Source organism: Pseudophryne corroboree, assembly GCF_028390025.1.
Source record: "Pseudophryne corroboree isolate aPseCor3 chromosome 3 unlocalized genomic scaffold, aPseCor3.hap2 SUPER_3_unloc_6, whole genome shotgun sequence".
NCBI classification, from domain to species: Eukaryota; Metazoa; Chordata; class Amphibia; order Anura; family Myobatrachidae; genus Pseudophryne; species Pseudophryne corroboree.
Window position 1 is genome coordinate 1,809,574 of NW_026967552.1, and position 18,626 is coordinate 1,828,199.

At 51.5% G+C, this 18,626-nt stretch overlaps 3 protein-coding genes across 3 annotated transcripts in view; 2 read left to right on the forward strand and 1 right to left on the reverse strand.

The window, feature by feature from the left end:
• LOC134984506 (zinc finger protein 271-like) overlaps positions 1–2,094 on the reverse strand; it is a 185,336-nt gene extending 183,242 nt beyond the window's left edge. The window contains exon 1 of the mRNA XM_063950076.1: positions 2,056–2,094. The gene's annotated coding sequence lies outside the window, so the exon portion shown is untranslated. The remainder of the gene's footprint in view (positions 1–2,055) is intronic.
• LOC134984503 (zinc finger protein 585A-like) overlaps positions 1–18,626 on the forward strand; it is a 593,603-nt gene that overhangs the window by 232,942 nt on the left and 342,035 nt on the right. The window lies entirely within an intron of this gene.
• The window catches only part of LOC134984498 (oocyte zinc finger protein XlCOF7.1-like), a 41,506-nt gene continuing 25,241 nt past the window's right edge, over positions 2,362–18,626 (forward strand). The window contains exons 1-2 of the mRNA XM_063950064.1: positions 2,362–2,442; positions 17,096–17,243. Coding sequence (XP_063806134.1) covers positions 17,166–17,243 — 78 coding nt within the window. The 5' untranslated portion in view covers positions 2,362–2,442; positions 17,096–17,165. The remainder of the gene's footprint in view (positions 2,443–17,095; positions 17,244–18,626) is intronic.

Sequence of the window (18,626 nt, forward strand, 5' to 3'; positions counted from 1 at the left end):
ACCTGTATCACTGTAACGGCGGGGTCTGCGCCCTCTGTATTATGGTAACGGCGGGGTCTGCGCCTCCTGTATTACGGTAACGGCGGGGTCTGCGTCCCCTGTATTACGGTAATGGCAGGTCTGCGCCTCCTGTATTACGGTAACAGCGGAGTCTGTGCCACCTGTATTACGGTAACGGCGGGGTCTGCGCCACCTGTATTACGGTAACGGCGGGGTCTGCGCCACCTGTATTATGGTAACGGCGGGGTCTGCGCCTCCTGTATTACGGTAACAGCGGAGTCTGTGCCACCTGTATTACGGTAACGGCGGGGTCTGCGCCACCTGTATTACGGTAACGGCGGGGTCTGCGCCACCTGTATCACTGTAACGGCGGGGTCTGCGCCACCTGTATTATGGTAACGGCGGGGCCTGCGCCACCTGTATTACGGTAACGGCGGGGTCTGCGCCACCTGTATTACGGTAACGGCGGGGTCTGCGCCACCTGTATCACTGTAACGGCGGGGTCTGCGCCACCTGTATTATGGTAACGGCGGGGCCTGCGCCACCTGTATTACGGTAACGGCGGGGACTGCGCCACCTGTATTACGGTAACGGCGGGGTCTGCGCCCCCTGTATTACGGTAACGGAGGGGACTGCGCCCCCTGTATTAAGGTAACGGCAGGGTCTGCGCCTCCTGTATTACGGTAACGTCGGGGTCTGCGCCACCTATATTACTGTAACGGCGGGATCTGCGCAACCTGTATCACGGTAACGACGGGATCTGCGCCACCTGTATCACAGTAACGACGGGGTCTGCGCCACCTGTATTACGGTAATGGCGGGGCCTGCGCCACCTGTATTACGGTAATGGCGGGGCCTGCGCCACCTGTATTACGGTAATGGCGGGGCCTGCGCCACCTGTATTACAGTAACGGCGAGGCCTGCGCCACCTGTATTACGGTAACTGCGGGGTCTACGCCACCTGTAATACGGTAACGGCGGGGTCTGCGCCCCCTGTATTACGGTAATGGAGGGGACTGCGCCCCCTGTATTACGGTAACGGCAGGGTCTGTGCCTCCTGTATTACGGTAACGGCGGGGTCTGCGCAACCTGTATCACGGTAACGACGGGGTCTGCGCCACCTGTATCACGGTAAGGTCTGCGCCACCTGTATCACAGTAACGGCGGGGTCTGCGCCACCTGTATTACGGTAACTGCGGGGTTTGCGCCACCTGTATCCGGGTAACGGCGGGGTCTGCACCCCCTGTATTACGGTAACGGCGGGTCCTGCACCACCTGTATTACGGTAACGGCGCTGTCTACGCCACCTGTAATACGGTATCGGCGGGGTATGCGCCACCTGTAATACGGTAACGGCGGGGTCTGCACCCCCTGTATTACGGTAACGGCAGGGTCTGCGCCACCTGTATTACGGGAACGGCGGGTTTTGCGCCACCTGTATTACGGTAACAGCAAGTCCTGCGCCACCTGTAATACGGTAACGGCAGGGTCTGCGCCACCTGTATTACGGTAACGGCAGGGTCTGCGCCACCTGTATTACGGTAACGGCGGGTTCTGCGCCACCTGTATTACGGTAACAGCAAGTCCTGCGCCACCTGTAATACGGTAACGGCAGGGTCTGCGCCACCTGTATTACGGTAACGGCGGGATCTGCACCATCTGTATTACGGTAACGGCGGGGTCTGCGCCACCTGCATTACGGTAACGGTGGGGTCTGCGCCACCTGCATTACGGTAACGGCGGGGTCTGCGCCACCTGTATTACGGTAACGACGGGCTCTGCGCCTCCTGTATTACGGTATCGGCAGGGTCTGCGCCACCTGTATTACGGTAACGGCGGGGTCTGCGCCACCTGTATTACGGTAACGGCGGGCTCTGCGTCCCCTGTATTACAGTAATAGGACACTAGAGTGTCAGCCACCAGTACAGGGATAATGCAGCACCAGGGGCTGCTCCAGCTGCACTATAACAAGGCACCAGAGGCTGCTCCCCCTGTAGTACAGGACCTGACACCAGAGCTGCTCAGCCTATAGAATAATAATAATAATATCATTACCTGCTGCCAGACACAGCAATGGCTGCTCTCTGCTCCTGCTGCCTTGTGGGAATGATAGAAGGAAGGCGGAGCTCAGACCAGGGGAAAATGGCCGCCGCTCCTGACGTCACTACTCGGCCAGGGAACCTATTGCTGCTGCCGGACTGGTCTACAGGAAAATGGCCGCCGGCCTCCTGCACTGAGGACATGTATGGTATTAATCTTTACAGAGGGCAGGGCTGTGGGTGGGGTGTAGGAGGGGAGGGGCCAGTAACCAGGTAGCAGTCGTTGCCAATCAAACCCTACTTCCGGCCTGTGCGTTCCACCTTGCTTCCGGACCGTGCGTTTCACATACAGGAAGTGAGTTGAAATCGACTGTTGCAGCCTCCCAGTGTCCGTGGAGATCAGGTAATGGCGTCTTACTATACAGGGGGAGCAGCCTGTGGTGTCCTATTATTATTACTATACAGGGGGAGCAGCCTGTAGTGTCCTGTTATTATTATTATACAGGAGGAGCAGCCTGTGGTGTCCTGATATTATTATTATTATTATTATGTCAGCTGCAGAGCATTACTACACCACTGGCAGTGTGACAGCTGCAGAGCATTACTACACCACTAGCAGTGTGACAGCTGCAGAGCATTACTACACCACTGGCAGTGTGACAGCTGCAGAGCATTACTACACCACTGGCAGTGTGATAGCTGCAGAGCATTACTACACCACTGGCAGTGTGACAGCTGCAGAGCATTACTACACCACTGGCAGTGTGACAGCTGCAGAGCATTACTACACCACTGGCAGTGTGACAGCTGCAGAGCATTACTACACCACTGGCAGTGTGACAGCTGCAGAGCATTACTACACCACTGGCAGTGTGACAGCTGCAGAGCATTACTACACCACTGGCAGTGTGACAGCTGCAGAGCATTACTACACCACTGGCAGTGTGACAGCTGCAGAGCATTACTACACCACTGGCAGTGTGACAGCTGCAGGCTGAGCCCCTCATTGCCGTCCCCCCCGTCACTATAATGGTGTAAGATGTGAAATGCCCGCTAGGAGGGCGCCACACGTATAACGACGGCCATCTGCTGTAGAGACACCGGGTTGTATTATATAATGCCAGTATCAGAAGAGACTGACGTCACGTATGTAACAAGAGTTTCTGCAGCAGCTGTGCCTGGCGTTTACTATTATTCTATAGGGAACCTGTTATTTTGTATACGTGCCAGCAGCCGGGCTGTTACTGTGCCCCGTGCTGTGTGCAAATGTGGGGAATACCAGGTAGGCGCTCTATCCAAATGATGCAACCAAACATAAAAACAATATAAACCGTAATATAGAGCAAAACATATACTAATGGGTGTTACCCTGAGGTGTATGATATCTCTGGTATAAATGATATACACAATGAGTATACACAAAGGTATCACTGATAAAATCAATGTAAAAGGAAAACGCTGATCCTTCTACATAGGAGACTCAGAGGTTTTGTCAGTCTCTTATAGTAAATAAGCAGCGCACAGTGTGAGTGAGAAGAAATCCTCCAGCTCTTGGAAAGCTGCCCGGTGTGCGGAGAAACGCGTTGAGGGCATAGAGAGAGGGATCGCTGATACCTGTAGTGCCCACAGAAGAAGATACAACCTCCAATAGCTGATGGTTCACCAATTGCCGTCAAATGTGAAATGAACATCATGGAGAGACTGCACCATGTGTTCCTCCCTATTCCGGGTAAGTCCAGACACTGTGCTGCTGATACAAACCTTACCCGTGCTGGGAGTACGAGACAGCGGCTCTGCGCATCCACATTGCACTGCACAACAGCGAACAGCTTATAGCAGACCGCGCCGCCCGCAGCTTCTTCACCCGGGCAAAGGGTGAGACGGAGCGGGTCTGCAGTATCAACTTTGTGCCGCAAGGACTACCAACACTGGTGCAGTGACTACTAACCACCATCACATCTATACACATGTAACTCACTTTGTTGTTACAACGGAACTAAGCGTATCATATAAAGGTCATTCTGGTTCAGGGCACATTCCTGTATGAACCATATCATTGTGTATATCATTTATACCAGAGATATCATACACCTCAGGGTAACACCCATTAGTATATGTTTTGGTCTATATTATAGTTTATATTGTTTCTCTGACGTCCTAGTGGATGCTGGGAACTCCGTAAGGACCATGGGGAATAGCGGCTCCGCAGGAGACTGGGCACAAAAGTAAAGCTTTAGGACTACCTGGTGTGCACTGGCTCCTCCCCCTATGACCCTCCTCCAAGCCTCAGTTAGATTTTTGTGCCCGGCCGAGAAGGGTGCACACTAGGGGCTCTCCTGAGCTGCTTAGTGAAAAGTTTAGTTTTAGAGTCCGGTCCCGGAGCCGCACCGCCGGCCCCCGAGCCGCACCGCCGGCCCCCTTACAGAGCCAGAAGCAAGAAGAGGTCCGGAAAATCGGCGTCAGAAGACATCCTGTCTTCACCAAGGTAGCGCACAGCACTGCAGCTGTGCGCCATTGCTCCTCAGCACACTTCACACTTCGGTCACTGAGGGTGCAGGGCACTAGGGGGAGGCGCCCTGAGCAGCAATAAAAAACACCTTGGCTGGCAAAAATACATCACATATAGCCCCCAGGGCTATATGGATGAATTTTAACCCCTGCCAGATTCTACATAAAAGCGGGAGAAAAGTCCGCCGAGAAGGGGGCGGAGCCTATCTCCTCAGCACACAGGCGCCATTTTCCCTCACAGCTCCGCTGGAAGGACGTCTCCCTGACTCTCCCCTGCAGTCCTGCACTACAGAAACAGGGTAAAAAGGAGAGGGGGGCACTAATTGGCGTAATACTAACATATAGCAGCTATAAAGGGGAAAAACTCTTATATAGGGTTATCCCTGTATATTTATATAGCGCTCTGGTGTGTGCTGGAATACTCTCCCTCTGTCTCCCCAAAGGGCTAGTGGGATCCTGTCCTCTGTCAGAGCATTCCCTGTGTGTGTGCTGTGTGTCGGTACGTTGTGTCGACATGTATGAGGAGGAAAATGATGTGGAGGCGGAACAATTGCCTATAATAGAGATGTCACCCCCTAGGGAGTCGACACCTGAGTGGATGAGATGCTGGAAGGAATTACGTGACAGTGACAGCTCTTTGCAAAAGACAGTTGACGACATGAGACAGCCGGCTACTCAGCTTGTGCCTGTCCAGACGTCTCAAAAGCCATCAGGGGCTCTAAAACGCCCGTTACCTCAGATGGCAGATACAGACGCCGACATGGATACTGACTCCAGTGTCGACGGGGAAGAGACAAACGTGACTTCCAGTAGGGCCACACGTTATATGATTGAGGCAATGAAAAATGTTTTACATATTTCTGATAATACCACTACTACTAAAAGGGGTATTATGTTCAGTGAGAAAAAACTACCTGTAGTTTTTCCTGAATCTGAGGAATTAAATGAGGTGTGTGATGAAGCGTGGGTTTCCCCCGATAAGAAACTGATAATTTCTAAAAAATTATTGGCATTATATCCTTTCCCGCCAGAGGTCAGGGTGCGTTGGGAAACACCCCCTAGGGTGGATAAAGCGCTCACATGCTTATCAAAACAGGTGGCTCTACCCTCTCCTGAGACGGCCGCCCTTAAGGATCCTGCTGATAGAAAGCAGGAGGGTATCCTAAAATGTATTTACACACATACTGGTGTTATACTGCAACCAGCAATCGCCTCAGCCTGGATGTGCAGTGCTGGGTTGGCTTGGTCGGATTCCCTGACTGAAAATATTGATACCCTAGATAGGGACAGTATATTAATGACTATAGAGCATTTGAAAGATGCATTTCTATATATGCGTGATGCACAGCGGGATATTTGCCGACTGGCATCGAGAGTAAGTGCGCTGTCCATTTCTGCCAGAAGAGGGTTATGAACACGACAGTGGTCAGATGATGCAGATTCCAAACGCCATATGGAAGTACTGCCTTATAAAGGGGAGGAGTTATTTGGGGTAGGTCTTTCAGACCTGGTGGCCACGGCAACGGCTGGGAAATCCACTTTTTTACCCCAGGTCGCCTCTCAACATAAGAAGACGCCGTATTATCAGGCGCAGTCCTTTCGTCCCCATAAGGGCAAACGAGCGAAAGGCTCCTCATTTCTGCCCCGGGGCAGAGGAAGGGGAAAAAGGCTGCAGCAAGCAGCCAGTTCCCAGGAACAGAAGCCCTCTCCCGCTTCTGCTAAGTCCTCAGCATGACGCTGGGGCTTTACAAGCGGACTTAGGTACGGTGGGGGCACGTCTCAAGAATTTCAGCGCGCAGGGGGCTCACTCGCAGGTAGATCCCTGGGTCCTTCAGGTGGTATCTCAGGGGTACAGGTTGGAATTCGAGACATCTCCCCCTCGCCGTTTCCTAAAGTCTGCTTTACCGACATCTCCCTCCGACAGGGAGGCGGTATTGGAAGCCATTCACAAGCTGTATTCTCAGCAGGTGATAATCAAGGTACCCCTCCTGCAACAGGGCAAGGGGTGTTATTCAACGCTGTTTGTGGTACCGAAGCCGGACGGCTCGGTGAGACCTATTTTAAATCTGAAATCCTTGAACACTTACATACAAAGGTTCAAGTTCAAGATGGAGTCACTCAGAGCAGTGATCGCGAACCTGGAAGAAGGGGACTATATGGTGTCTCTGGACATCAAGGATGCTTACCTCCATGTCCCAATTTACCCTTCTCACCAAGGGTACCTCAGGTTTGTGGTACAGAACTGTCACTATCAGTTTCAGACACTACCGTTTGGATTGTCCACGGCACCCCGTGTCTTTACCAAGGTAATGGCCGAAATGATGATACTTCTTCGAAGAAAAGGCGTCTTAATTATCCCTTACTTGGACGATCTCCTGATAAGGGCAAGATCCAAGGAACAGTTAGTAGTCGGAGTAGCACTATCTCAAGTAGTGTTACGGCAGCACGGGTGGATTCTAAATATCCCAAAATCGCAGCTGATTCCGACGACACGTCTGTTGTTCCTAGGGATGATTCTGGACACAGTCCAGAAAAAGGTGTTTATCCCGGAGGAGAAAGCCAGGGAGTTATCCGAGCTAGTCAGAAACCTCCTAAAACCAGGCCAAGTGTCAGTGCATCAATGCACAAGGGTCCTAGGGAAAATGGTGGCTTCTTACGAAGCGATTCCATTCGGCAGATTCCACGCAAGAACTTTTCAGTGGGATCTGCTGGACAAATGATCCGGATCGCATCTTCACATGCATCAGCGGATAACCCTGTCTCCAAGGACAAGGGTATCTCTCCTGTGGTGGTTGCAGAGTGCTCATCTTCTAGAGGGCCGCAGATTCGGCATTCAGGACTGGGTCCTGGTGACCACGGATGCCAGCCTGAGAGGCTGGGGAGCAGTCACACAGGGAAAAAATTTCCAGGGCTTGTGGTCAAGCCTGGAGACGTCACTTCACATAAATATCCTGGAACTAAGGGCCATTTACAATGCTCTAAGCCAAGCAAGACCTCTACTTCAGGGTCAGCCGGTGTTGATCCAGTCAGACAACATCACGGCAGTCGCCCACGTAAACAGACAGGGCGGCACAAGAAGCAGGAGGGCAATGGCAGAAGCTGCAAGGATTCTTCGCTGGGCGGAGAATCATGTGATAGCACTGTCAGCAGTGTTCATTCTGGGAGTGGACAACTGGGAAGCAGACTTCCTCAGCAGACACGACCTCCACCCGGGAGAGTGGGGACTTCATCCAGAAGTCTTCCACATGATTGTCAACCGTTGGGAAAAACCAAAGGTGGACATGATGGTGTCCCGCCCCAACAAAAAACTAGACAGGTATTGCGCCAGGTCAAGGAACCCTCAGGCAATAGCGGTGGACGCTCTGGTAACACCGTGGGTGTACCAGTCAGTGTATGTGTTCCCTCCTCTGCCTCTCATACCCAAGGTACTGAGAATTATAAGACGGAGAGGAGTAAGAACTATACTCGTGGCTCCGGATTGGCCAAGAAGGACTTGGTACCCGGAGCTTCAAGAGATGCTCACAGAGGACCCGTGGCCTCTACCTCTAAGAAGGGACCTGCTCCAGCAGGGACCCTGTCTGTTCCAAGACTTACCGCGGCTGCGTTTGACGGCATGGCGGTTGAACGCCGGATCCTGAAGGGAAAAGGCATTCCGGATGAAGTCATCCCTACCCTGATCAAAGCCAGGAAGGATGTAACCGCACAGCATTATCACCGTATTTGGCGTAAATATGTTGCGTGGTGCGAGGCCAGGAAGGCCCCTACAGAGGAATTTCAACTGGGTCGTTTCCTGCATTTCCTGCAAACAGGACTGTCTATGGGCCTAAAATTAGGGTCCATTAAGGTTCAAATTTCAGCCCTGTCGATTTTCTTCCAGAAAGAACTGGCTTCGGTTCCTGAAGTTCAGACGTTTGTCAAGGGGGTACTGCATATACAGCCTCCTTTTGTGCCTCCAGTGGCACCCTGGGATCTCAATGTGGTTTTGGGGTTCCTAAAATCACATTGGTTTGAACCACTTACCACTGTGGATTTAAAATATCTCACATGGAAAGTGGTAATGCTGTTGGCCCTGGCTTCAGCCAGGCGCGTGTCAGAATTGGCGGCTTTGTCCTATAAAAGCCCTTACCTGATTTTTCATACGGATATGGCGGAATTGAGGACTCATTTTCTCCCTAAGGAGGTTTCAGCGTTTCACCTGAACCAGCCTATTGTGGTGCCTGCGGCTACTAGGGACTTGGAGGACTCCAAGTTGCTGGACGTAGTCAGGGCCCTGAAAATATATGTTTCCAGGACGGCTGGAGTCAGAAAATCTGACTCGCTGTTTATCCTGTATGCACCCAACAAGCTGGGTGCTCCTGCTTCTAAGCAGACTATTGCTCGTTGGATTTGTAGTACAATTCAGCTTGCACATTCTGTGGCAGGCCTGCCACAGCCAAAATCTGTAAATGCCCACTCCACAAGGAAGGTGGGCTCATCTTGGGCGGCTGCCCGAGGGGTCTCGGCTTTACAACTTTGCCGAGCAGCTACTTGGTCAGGGCCAAACACGTTTGTTAAATTCTACAAATTTGATAACCTGGCTGAGGAGGACCTGGAGTTCTCTCATTCGGTGCTGCAGAGTCATCCGCACTCTCCCGCCCGTTTGGGAGCTTTGGTATAATCCCCATGGTCCTTACGGAGTTCACAGCATCCACTAGGACGTCAGAGAAAATAAGAATTTACTCACCGGTAATTCTATTTCTCGTAGTCCATAGTGGATGCTGGGCACCCATCCCAAGTGCGGATTATCTGCAATACTTGTACATAGTTATTGTTAACTAATCGGGTTATTGTTGTAGTGAGCCATCCTTCGAGAGGCTCCTCTGTTATCATACTGTTAACTGGGTTCAGATCACGAGTTATACGGTGTGATTGGTGTGGCTGGTATGAGTCTTACCCGGGATTCATAAATCCTTCCTTATTGTGTACGCTCGTCCGGGCACAGTATCCTAACTGAGGCTTGGAGGAGGGTCATAGGGGGAGGAGCCAGTGCACACCAGGTAGTCCTAAAGCTTTACTTTTGTGCCCAGTCTCCTGCGGAGCCGCTATTCCCCATGGTCCTTACGGAGTTCCCAGCATCCACTACGGACTACGAGAAATAGAATTACCAGTGAGTAAATTATTTTTATTTTTTATTTTCTTGTGTGTAATAAACAGTGTTTTTAATTATATTTTTTGGCTGCATCATTTGGATAGAGCGCCTACCTGGTATTCCCCACATTTGTCTCTGTTTGAGGAGGCCGGCTACCCCTCTCCAGGTGGCTGCTAATCCTAAAGTGTATTCCATCACAGACCTGCCCAGCGCCAACAAACCTTGTTTCTCTGACGTCCTAGTGGATGCTGGGGACTCCGTAAGGACCATGGGGAATAGACGGCTCCGCAGGAGACTGGGCACATCTAAATAAAGATTTAGGACTATCTGGTGTGCACTGGCTCCTGCCCCTATGACCCTCCTCCAAGCCTCAGTTAGATTTCTGTGCCCGGCCGAGCTGGATGCACACCAGGGGCTCTCCTGAGCTCCTAGAAAGAAAGTATAGTTTAGGTTTTTTATTTTCAGTGAGATCTGCTGGCAACAGGCTCACTGCACCGAGGGACTAAGGGGAGAAGAAGCGAACCTACCTAAGTGGTGGTAGCTTGGGCTTCTTAGGCTACTGGATACCATTAGCTCCAGAGGGATCGCACACAGGACCCGACCTCATCGTCCGTTCCCGGATCCGTGCCGCCGTTCCCCTTACAGAGCCAGAAGCAAGAAGGTCCGGAAAATCGGCGGCTGAAGACTTCTGTCTTCTCTAAGGTAGCGCACAGCACTGCAGCTGTGCGCCATTGCTCCTCATGCACACCTCACACTCCGGTCACTGATGGGTGCAGGGCGCTGGGGGAGGGGGGGCACCCTGAGCAGCAATAAATAGCACCTTGGCTGGCAAACTGACACCATATATAGCCCCAGGGGCTATATAGGTGTAAATTAACCCCTGCCAGAATTATTAAAATAGCGGGAGAAAGCCCGCCGAAAAAGGGGCGGAGCCATCTCCCTCAGCACACTGGCGCCATTTTCCCTCACAGCTCCGCTGGAAGGATCGCTCCCTGGCTCTCCCCTGCAGTCCTGCACTACAGAAAGGGTAAAAAAGAGAGGGGGGGGGGCACAAATTTAGGCGCAGTATAATATATATATATATGCAGCTATAAGGGAAAACACTCTTTATAGGTGATATCCCTGTGGTATATAGCGCTTTGGTGTGTGCTGGCATACTCTCCTTCTGTCTCCCCAAAGGGCTTTGTGGGGTCCTGTCCTCTGTCAGAGCATTCCCTGTGTGTGTGCTGTGTGTCGGTACTGCTGTGTCGACATGTATGATGAGGAAAATGATGTGGAGGCGGAGCAAATGCCTGTGAATGTGATGTCACCCCCTGCGGGGTCGACAGCTGTGTGGATGGACTTATGGAAGGAATTACGTGACAGTGTCAACTCCTTACACAAAAGGTTTGACGACATAGGACAGCCGGCTACTCAGCTTGTGCCTGTTCCAGCGTCTCAAATGTCATCAGGGGCTTTAAAACGCCCGCTACCTCCGGTGACAGACACAGATGTCGACACGGATACCGACTCCAGTGTCGACGACGATGAGACTAGTGTACCCTCCAATAGGTCCACCCGTTACATGATTGAGGCAATGAAAAATGTAATTATACATTTCTGATAATACCCCAGGTACCACAAAAAAGAGTATTATGTTTGGTGAGAAAAAACTACCTGTAGTTTTTCCTGCCTCTGAGGAATTAAATGAGGTGTGTGAGGAAGCGTAGACTTCCCCCGATAAGAAATTGATAATTTCTAAACGGTTATTGGCAGCGTACCCTTTCCCGCCAGAGGATAGGTCACGTTGGGAAACACCCCCTAGGGTAGATAAGACGCTGACACGCTTATCAAAAAAGGTGGCACTACCGTCTCCGGATACGGCTGCCCTAAAGGAACCTGCTGATAGAATGCAGGAGGCTACCCTTAAAGCTATATACACACACACGGGCATTATATTGCGACCAGCCATTGCATAATCATGGATGTGCAGTGCTGCAGCTGCGTGGTCAGATTCCCTGTCGGATAATATTGATACTATGGATAGGGACAATATTTTGCTGACGATAGAGCATATAAAAGACGCCGTCTTATACATGCGTGATGCACAGAGGGATATTTGCCGGCTGGCATAAAAAATAAGCGCTATGTCCATTGCCACCAGAAACGGGTTATGGACTCGGCAATGGTCAGGCGATGCCGACTCGAAACGGCACATGGAAGTTTTGCCCTATAAGGGGGTGGAACTGTTTGGGGAGGGTCTTTCGGACCTCGTTTCCACAGCTACTGCTGGGAAATCGACCTTTTTGCCACAGGCTACCCCACAGCAAAAGAAAGCACCGTATTATCAGGTACAGTCCTTTCGGCCCCAGAAAGGCAAGAGGGCTAGAGGCTCATCCTTTCTGCCGAGAGGCAAAGGTAGGGGGAAAAAGCTGCAGCACACAGCTAGTTCCCAAGAGCAGAAGTCCTCCCCTGCGTCCGGTAAGTCCACAGCATGACGCTGGGGCTGCTCAGGCGGACCCGGGTACGGTGGGGGCCTGTCTCAGAAATTTCAGCGCACAGTGGGCTTTCTCACAGGTGGATCCCTGGGTCCTTCAAGTAGTATCTCAGGGGTATAGGCTGGAATTCGAGACGTCCCCCCCCCCCCCCCCCCCCCGCCGTTTCCTAAAATCTGCCTTACCGGCAACTCCCTCTGCCTGGGAGGCAGTGTTGGTGGCTATTCAAAAACTGTATTCACAGCAAGTGATTGTCAAGGTACCCCTCCTTCAGCAAGGAAAGGGTTACTATTCCACAATGTTTGTGGTACCGAAACCGGACGGTTCAGTGAGACCCATCTTAAATTTAAAATCCTTGAACACTTATATCAAAAGGTTCAAGTTCAAGATGGAATCGCTTAGGGCGGTTATTGCGAGCCTGGACGAGGGGGATTACATGGTCTCCCTGGACATCAAGGATGCGTACCTGCATGTCCCCATTTACCCTCCTCACCAGGAGTACCTCAGATTTGTGGTACAGGACTGTCACTATCAGTTCCAAACGCTGCCATTTGGGTTATCCACGGCACCGAGGGTCTTTACCAAGGTAATGGCCGAAATGATGATACTCCTTCGCAAGAAGGGAGTTTTAATTATCCCGTACTTGGACGATCTCCTAATAAAGGCGAGGTCCAAGGAACAGTTGGTAGTGGGGGTAGCACTTTCTCGGGAAGTGCTGCAACAGCACGGCTGGATTCTCAATATTCCAAAGTCACAGCTGGTCCCGACGACACGTCTTCTGTTCCTGGGATAGATTCTGGACACAGACCAGAAAAAAGTGTTTCTTCCAGTGGAAAAAGCAGAGGAGTTGTCATCTCTAGTCAGAGACCTCCTAAAACTGGGACAGGTGTCGGTACATCAATGCACACGAGTCCTGGAGAGAAAATGGTAGCTTCGTACGAAGCAATTCCATTCGGAAGGTTCCACGCAAGGACTTTCCAGTGGGACCTGTTGGACAAATGGTCCGGTTCCCATCTCCAGATGCAACAGCGGATAACCCTGTCGGCAAGGACCAGGGTGTCGCTGCTGTGGTGGCTGCAGAGGGCTCATCTACTAGAGGGCCGCAGATTTGGAATACAGGACTGGGTCCTGGTGACCACGGATGCCAGCCTTCGGGGCTGGGGTGCAGTCACACAGGGAAGAAATTTCCAAGGACTGTGGTCAAATCAGGAGATTTCGCTTCACATAAATATTCTGGAGCTAAGGGCCATTTACAATGCCCTAAGCCAAGCAAGTCCCCTGCTTCAGAACCGGCCGGTGCTGATCCAGTCAGACAACATCACGGTGGTCGCCCATGTAAACAGACAGGGCGGCACAAGAAGCAGGAGGGCAATGGCAGAAGCCACAAGGATTCTCCGATGGGCGGAAAATCATGTGTTAGCACGGACAGCAGTGTTCATTCCGGGAGTGGACAACTGGGAAGCAGACTTCCTCAGTAGGCACGACCTCCACCCGGGAGAATGGGGACTTCATCCAGAAGTCTTCCAACTGTTGGTAAACCGTTGGGAAAGACCACAGGTGGACATGATGGCGTCCCGCCTCAACAAAAAGCTAAAAAGATATTGCGCCAGGTCAAGGGACCCTCAGGCGATTTCTGTGGACGCTCTAGTAACACCGTGGGTGTACCAGTCGGTTTATGTGTTTCCTCCTCTGCCTCTCATTCCCAAGGTACTGCGAATAATAAGAAGGCGAGGAGTGAAAACTATTCTCGTGGTTCCGGATTGGCCAAGAAGAGCTTGGTACCCAGAACTTCAAGAGATGCTTTCAGAGGACCCATGGCCTCTACCACTCAGGCGGGACCTGCTGCAGCAGGGGCCCTGCCTGTTCCAAGACTTACCGCGGCTGCGTTTGATGGCATGGCGGTTGAACGCCGGATCCTAAAGGAAAAGGGCATTCCGGAGGAAGTCATTCCTACGCTGATTAAAGCTAGGAAGGATGTCAGTGCAAAACATTATCACCGCATTTGACGAAAATATGTTGCGTGGTGTGAGGCCAGGAAGGCCCCAACGGAGGAATTTCAACTGGGTCGATTCCTGCATTTCCTGCAAGCAGGGGTGACGTGGGCCTCAAATTGGGGTCCATTAAGGTCCAAATTTTGTCTCTGCCGATTTTCTTCCAGAAAGAACTGGCTTCACTGCCTGAAGTTCAGACTTTTTTGTCAAAGGAGTTCTGCATATTCAGCCTCTTTTTGTGCCCCCAGTGGCACCTTGGGATCTCAATGTGGTTTTGGAGTTCCTGAAATCACATTGGTTTGAGCCACTTAAGACTGTGGATTTGAAATATCTAACGTGGAAAGTGGTCATGCTGTTGGCCCTGGCTTCGGGCTTGCGTATGTCAGAATTGGCGGCTTTGTCCTGTAAAAGCCCTTATCTGATTTTCCATATGGATAGGGCAGAACTGAGGACTCGTCCTCAGTTTCTCCCGAAGGTGGTATCAGCTTTTCACTTGAACCAACCTATTGTGGTGCCTGCGGCTACTAGGGACTTGGAAGATTCCAAGTTACTAGACATAGTCAGGACCCTGAAAATTTATGTTTCCAGGACGGCTGGAGTCAGAAAAACTGACTCGCTGTTTATCCTGTATGCACCCAACAAGCTGGGTGCTCCTGCTTCTAAGCAAACTATCGCGCGCTGGATTTGTAGCACGATTCAGCTTGCGCATTCTGCGGTGGGACTACCGCAGCCTAAATCTGTAAAAGCCCATTCCACGAGGAAGGTGGGCTCAGCTTGGGCGGCTTCCCGAGGGGTCTCGGCTTTACAACTTTGCCGAGCTGCTACTTGGTCAGGGGCAAACACATTTGCAAAATTCTACAAATTTGATACCCTGGCTGAGGAGGACCTGGAGTTCTTTCATTCGGTGCTGCAGAGTCATCCGCACTCTCCCGCCCGTTTGGGAGCTTTGGTATAATCCCCATGGTCCTTACGGAGTCCCCAGCATCCACTAGGACGTCAGAGAAAATAAGAATTTACTCACCGGTAATTCTATTTCTCATAGTCCGTAGTGAATGCTGGGCGCCCATCCCAAGTGCGGATTGTCTGCAATACTTGTAAATAGTTATTGTTACACAAATCGGGTTGTTATTGCGAGCCATCTGTTCAGAGGCTCCGTTGTTATCATACTGTTAACCGGGGTTCCTATCACGAGTTATATGGTGTGATTGGTGTGGCTGGTATGAGTCTTACCCGGGATTCAAAATCCTTCCTTATTGTGTCAGCTCTTCCGGGCACAGTGTCCTAACTGAGGCTTGGAGGAGGGTCATGGGGGGAGGAGCCAGTGCACACCAGGTAGTCCTAAATCTTTCTTAGAGTGCCCAGTCTCCTGCGGAGCCCGTCTATTCCCCATGGTCCTTACGGAGTCCCCAGCATCCACTACGGACTACGAGAAATAGAATTACCGGTGAGTAAATTCTTATTTTTTTCATGCTCTGTGCGATGCCAACATCTGCACCCATGCAGCAAATAGGGGAGGGCAGCATCTAGAAGCAGGCACAGAGAGAGCGGCACTTTCTCCTCCTGGGGCTTCCTCGCTCACCCGCCTCAAGGGGCTCCCAGCTGCTCTTCCTTCATAGGCTGCAGAGGGTGTGGGTAGGAGGCAGGGTGCTGCGGGTCTAGCATGGCAGGAGCCTCTAGTATGGGAGGGCCAGGTTATAGCCTGCAGGCAGCTGGCACTGTACCCCGCTGCTGGTGACCCCGTCCGAGCCCCATCTCATGTTACTCCATGCAGCTGCTCCCCTGTCTGTCTCCTGCCGCCTTTCCCCTGTCTGTCTCCTGCCGTCTTTCCCCTGTCTGTCTCCTGCCGTCTTTCCCCTGTCTGTCTCCTGCCGTCTTTCCCCTGTCTGTCTCCTGCCGCCTTTCCCCTGTCTGTCACTTGCCGCCCTTCCCCTGTCTGTCACTTGCCGCCCTTCCCCTGTCTGTCTCCTGCCGCCTTTCCCCTGTCTGTCTCCTGCCGCCTTTCCCTTGTTTGTCTCCTGCCGCCTTTCCCCTGCATGTCTCCTGCCGCATTTCCCCTGCCTGTCTCCTGCCGCCTTTCCCCTGCCTGTCTCCGGCCGCCTTTCCCCTGTCTGTCTCCTGCCGCCTTATCCCTGCCTGTCTCCTGCCACCTTTCCCCTGCCTGTCTCCTGCCACCTTTCCCCTGCCTGTCTCCTGCCACCTTTCCCCTGCCGCCTTTCCACTGTCTGTCTCCTGCCGCCTTTCCACTGTCTGTCTCCTGCCGCCTTTCCACTGTCTGTCTCCTGCCGCCTTTCTCCTGCCTGTCTCCTGCCGCCTTTCCCCTGCCTGTCTTCTGCCGCCTTTCCCCTGCCTGTCTCCTGCCACCCCTTGCCTGTCTCCTGCCACATTTCCTTGCCTGTCTCCTGCCTCATTTCTTCTGCCTGTCGTGTTTCCCCTGCATGTATCCTGCCACCCTACAGCCTCATGCCAGTTTACTGCCACCCCCACCCTGCCGCACCCCTGCTTGTCTCCAGCCACCTTCCCCCTGCATGTCTCCTGCCGCCTTCCCCCTGCCTGTCTCCAGCCGCCTTCCCCCTGCCTGTCTCCTGCCACCCCTTGCCTGTCTCCGGCCGCCATTCCCTTGCCTGTCTCCGTCTGCCTTTCCCCTTCCGTTCTCCTGCAACCTTTCCCCTGCCTGGCTCCTGCAGCCTTCCCCCTGCCTGTCTCCTGCCGCCTTTCCAGGAGACCCTGTCCCTTCACAGTGTACTGAACATCAGCTCATTGTGACTCCACCCACAATAGCGCTACAATCTAGATCAGGAACACTATACAGTACAGCCTTATGGGGCTGGGTCACAGGAACCTCGGAGACACTGATCAGGACCCTATGGCTGTGGGGAAATAGGAGACTTAACTCACTCTATTCCACATTTACTATGTTACATGTGCAATATGTTTTATGTATTATATTTATTCCAGGAACTCCAGCTGTGAGAACGGAGTCTTTATTACACATCACACGTTCTGTATTCTCTCTGATTTACTGAGGATGGACAAGAACAGGAGTCATAGGACTGAGAGGATAATAAATATCACCCTGGAGATCATCTACCTGCTGACTGGGGAGGTGAGTGGATCTGGGAGCTTCACAGTGACCTTATATCTATAGTAATAATACAGGGACATGACTGGGGAGGTGAGAGGATCTGGGAGCATCACTGTGACCTTATATTTCTAGTAATAATACCGGGACATGACTGGGTAGCTGAGAGGATCTGGGAGCATCATTGTGACCTTATATCTATAGTAATAATACAGGGACATGACTGGGGAGGTAAGAGGATCTGGGAGTGTCACAGTGACATTACTTATATCTATAATAATAATACAGGGACATGACTGGGGAGGTGAGGGGGATCTGGCAGCTCACAGTGACATCACTTATATCTATAGTAATAATAAAGGGACATGACTGTGGGGGTGAGTGAATCTTGGAGCGCCACTGTGACCTTATATCTATATTAATAATGCGTATATGACTGGGGAGGTGAGGGGATCTAGGAAAGGCACAGTGACGTCACATATATAGTAATAATACAGGGACATAACTGGGGAGGTGATGGGATCTGGGAGCATCACAGAGACATCACTTATATCTATGGTAATAATACAGGAACCTGACTTGGGAGGTGAGGGGATTTGGCAACCTCACAGTGAGTTCACTAATATCTATAGTCATAATAGAGGGACATGACATGGGAGGTGAGGGAATCTGGGAGCGTCACAGTGACCTAACATATCTATAGTAATAATACAGGGACGTGACTGGGGAGGTGATGGAAGATGGAATCTGATAGCGTCACAGTAACCTAACTTATATCTATAATAATACGTGGACATGACTGTGGAGGTGAGGGGATATGGAGGCGTCCCTGTGATGTCACATATATCTATAGTAATGATACAGGGACATGACTGGGGAGGTTAGGAGATCTGGAAGCGTCATTGTGACATAATATCTCTCTTGTACTAATACAAGGGACATGACTGGGGAGGTGAGGGGATCAGGGAGTGGCACAGTGACATCACATATCTATGGTAATAATACAGGGACATGACGGGAGTTGAGGGGTTCTGGGAGCACTACAGTGACTTCACTAATATCTATATTAGTAAGAATAATACAGGGACATGACCGGGGAGGTGTGGTGATCTGGGAGCATCACAGTGACTTCACTTATATCTATAATAATAATAATAATAATAATGCAGGGACATGACTGGGGAGGTGAGGGGATCTGAGAGTGTCACAGTGACATTACTTATATCTATAATAATAATACAGGGATATGACTGGGGAGGTGAGGGGATCTGGGAGCGTCACTTTGACATATCATATTTATAGTAATAATTCAGGGACGTGACGAGGTGAGGGGATCTGGCAGCTCACAGTGACATCACTTATATCTAAAGAAATAATACAGGGACATGACTGGGGAGGTGAGGGATC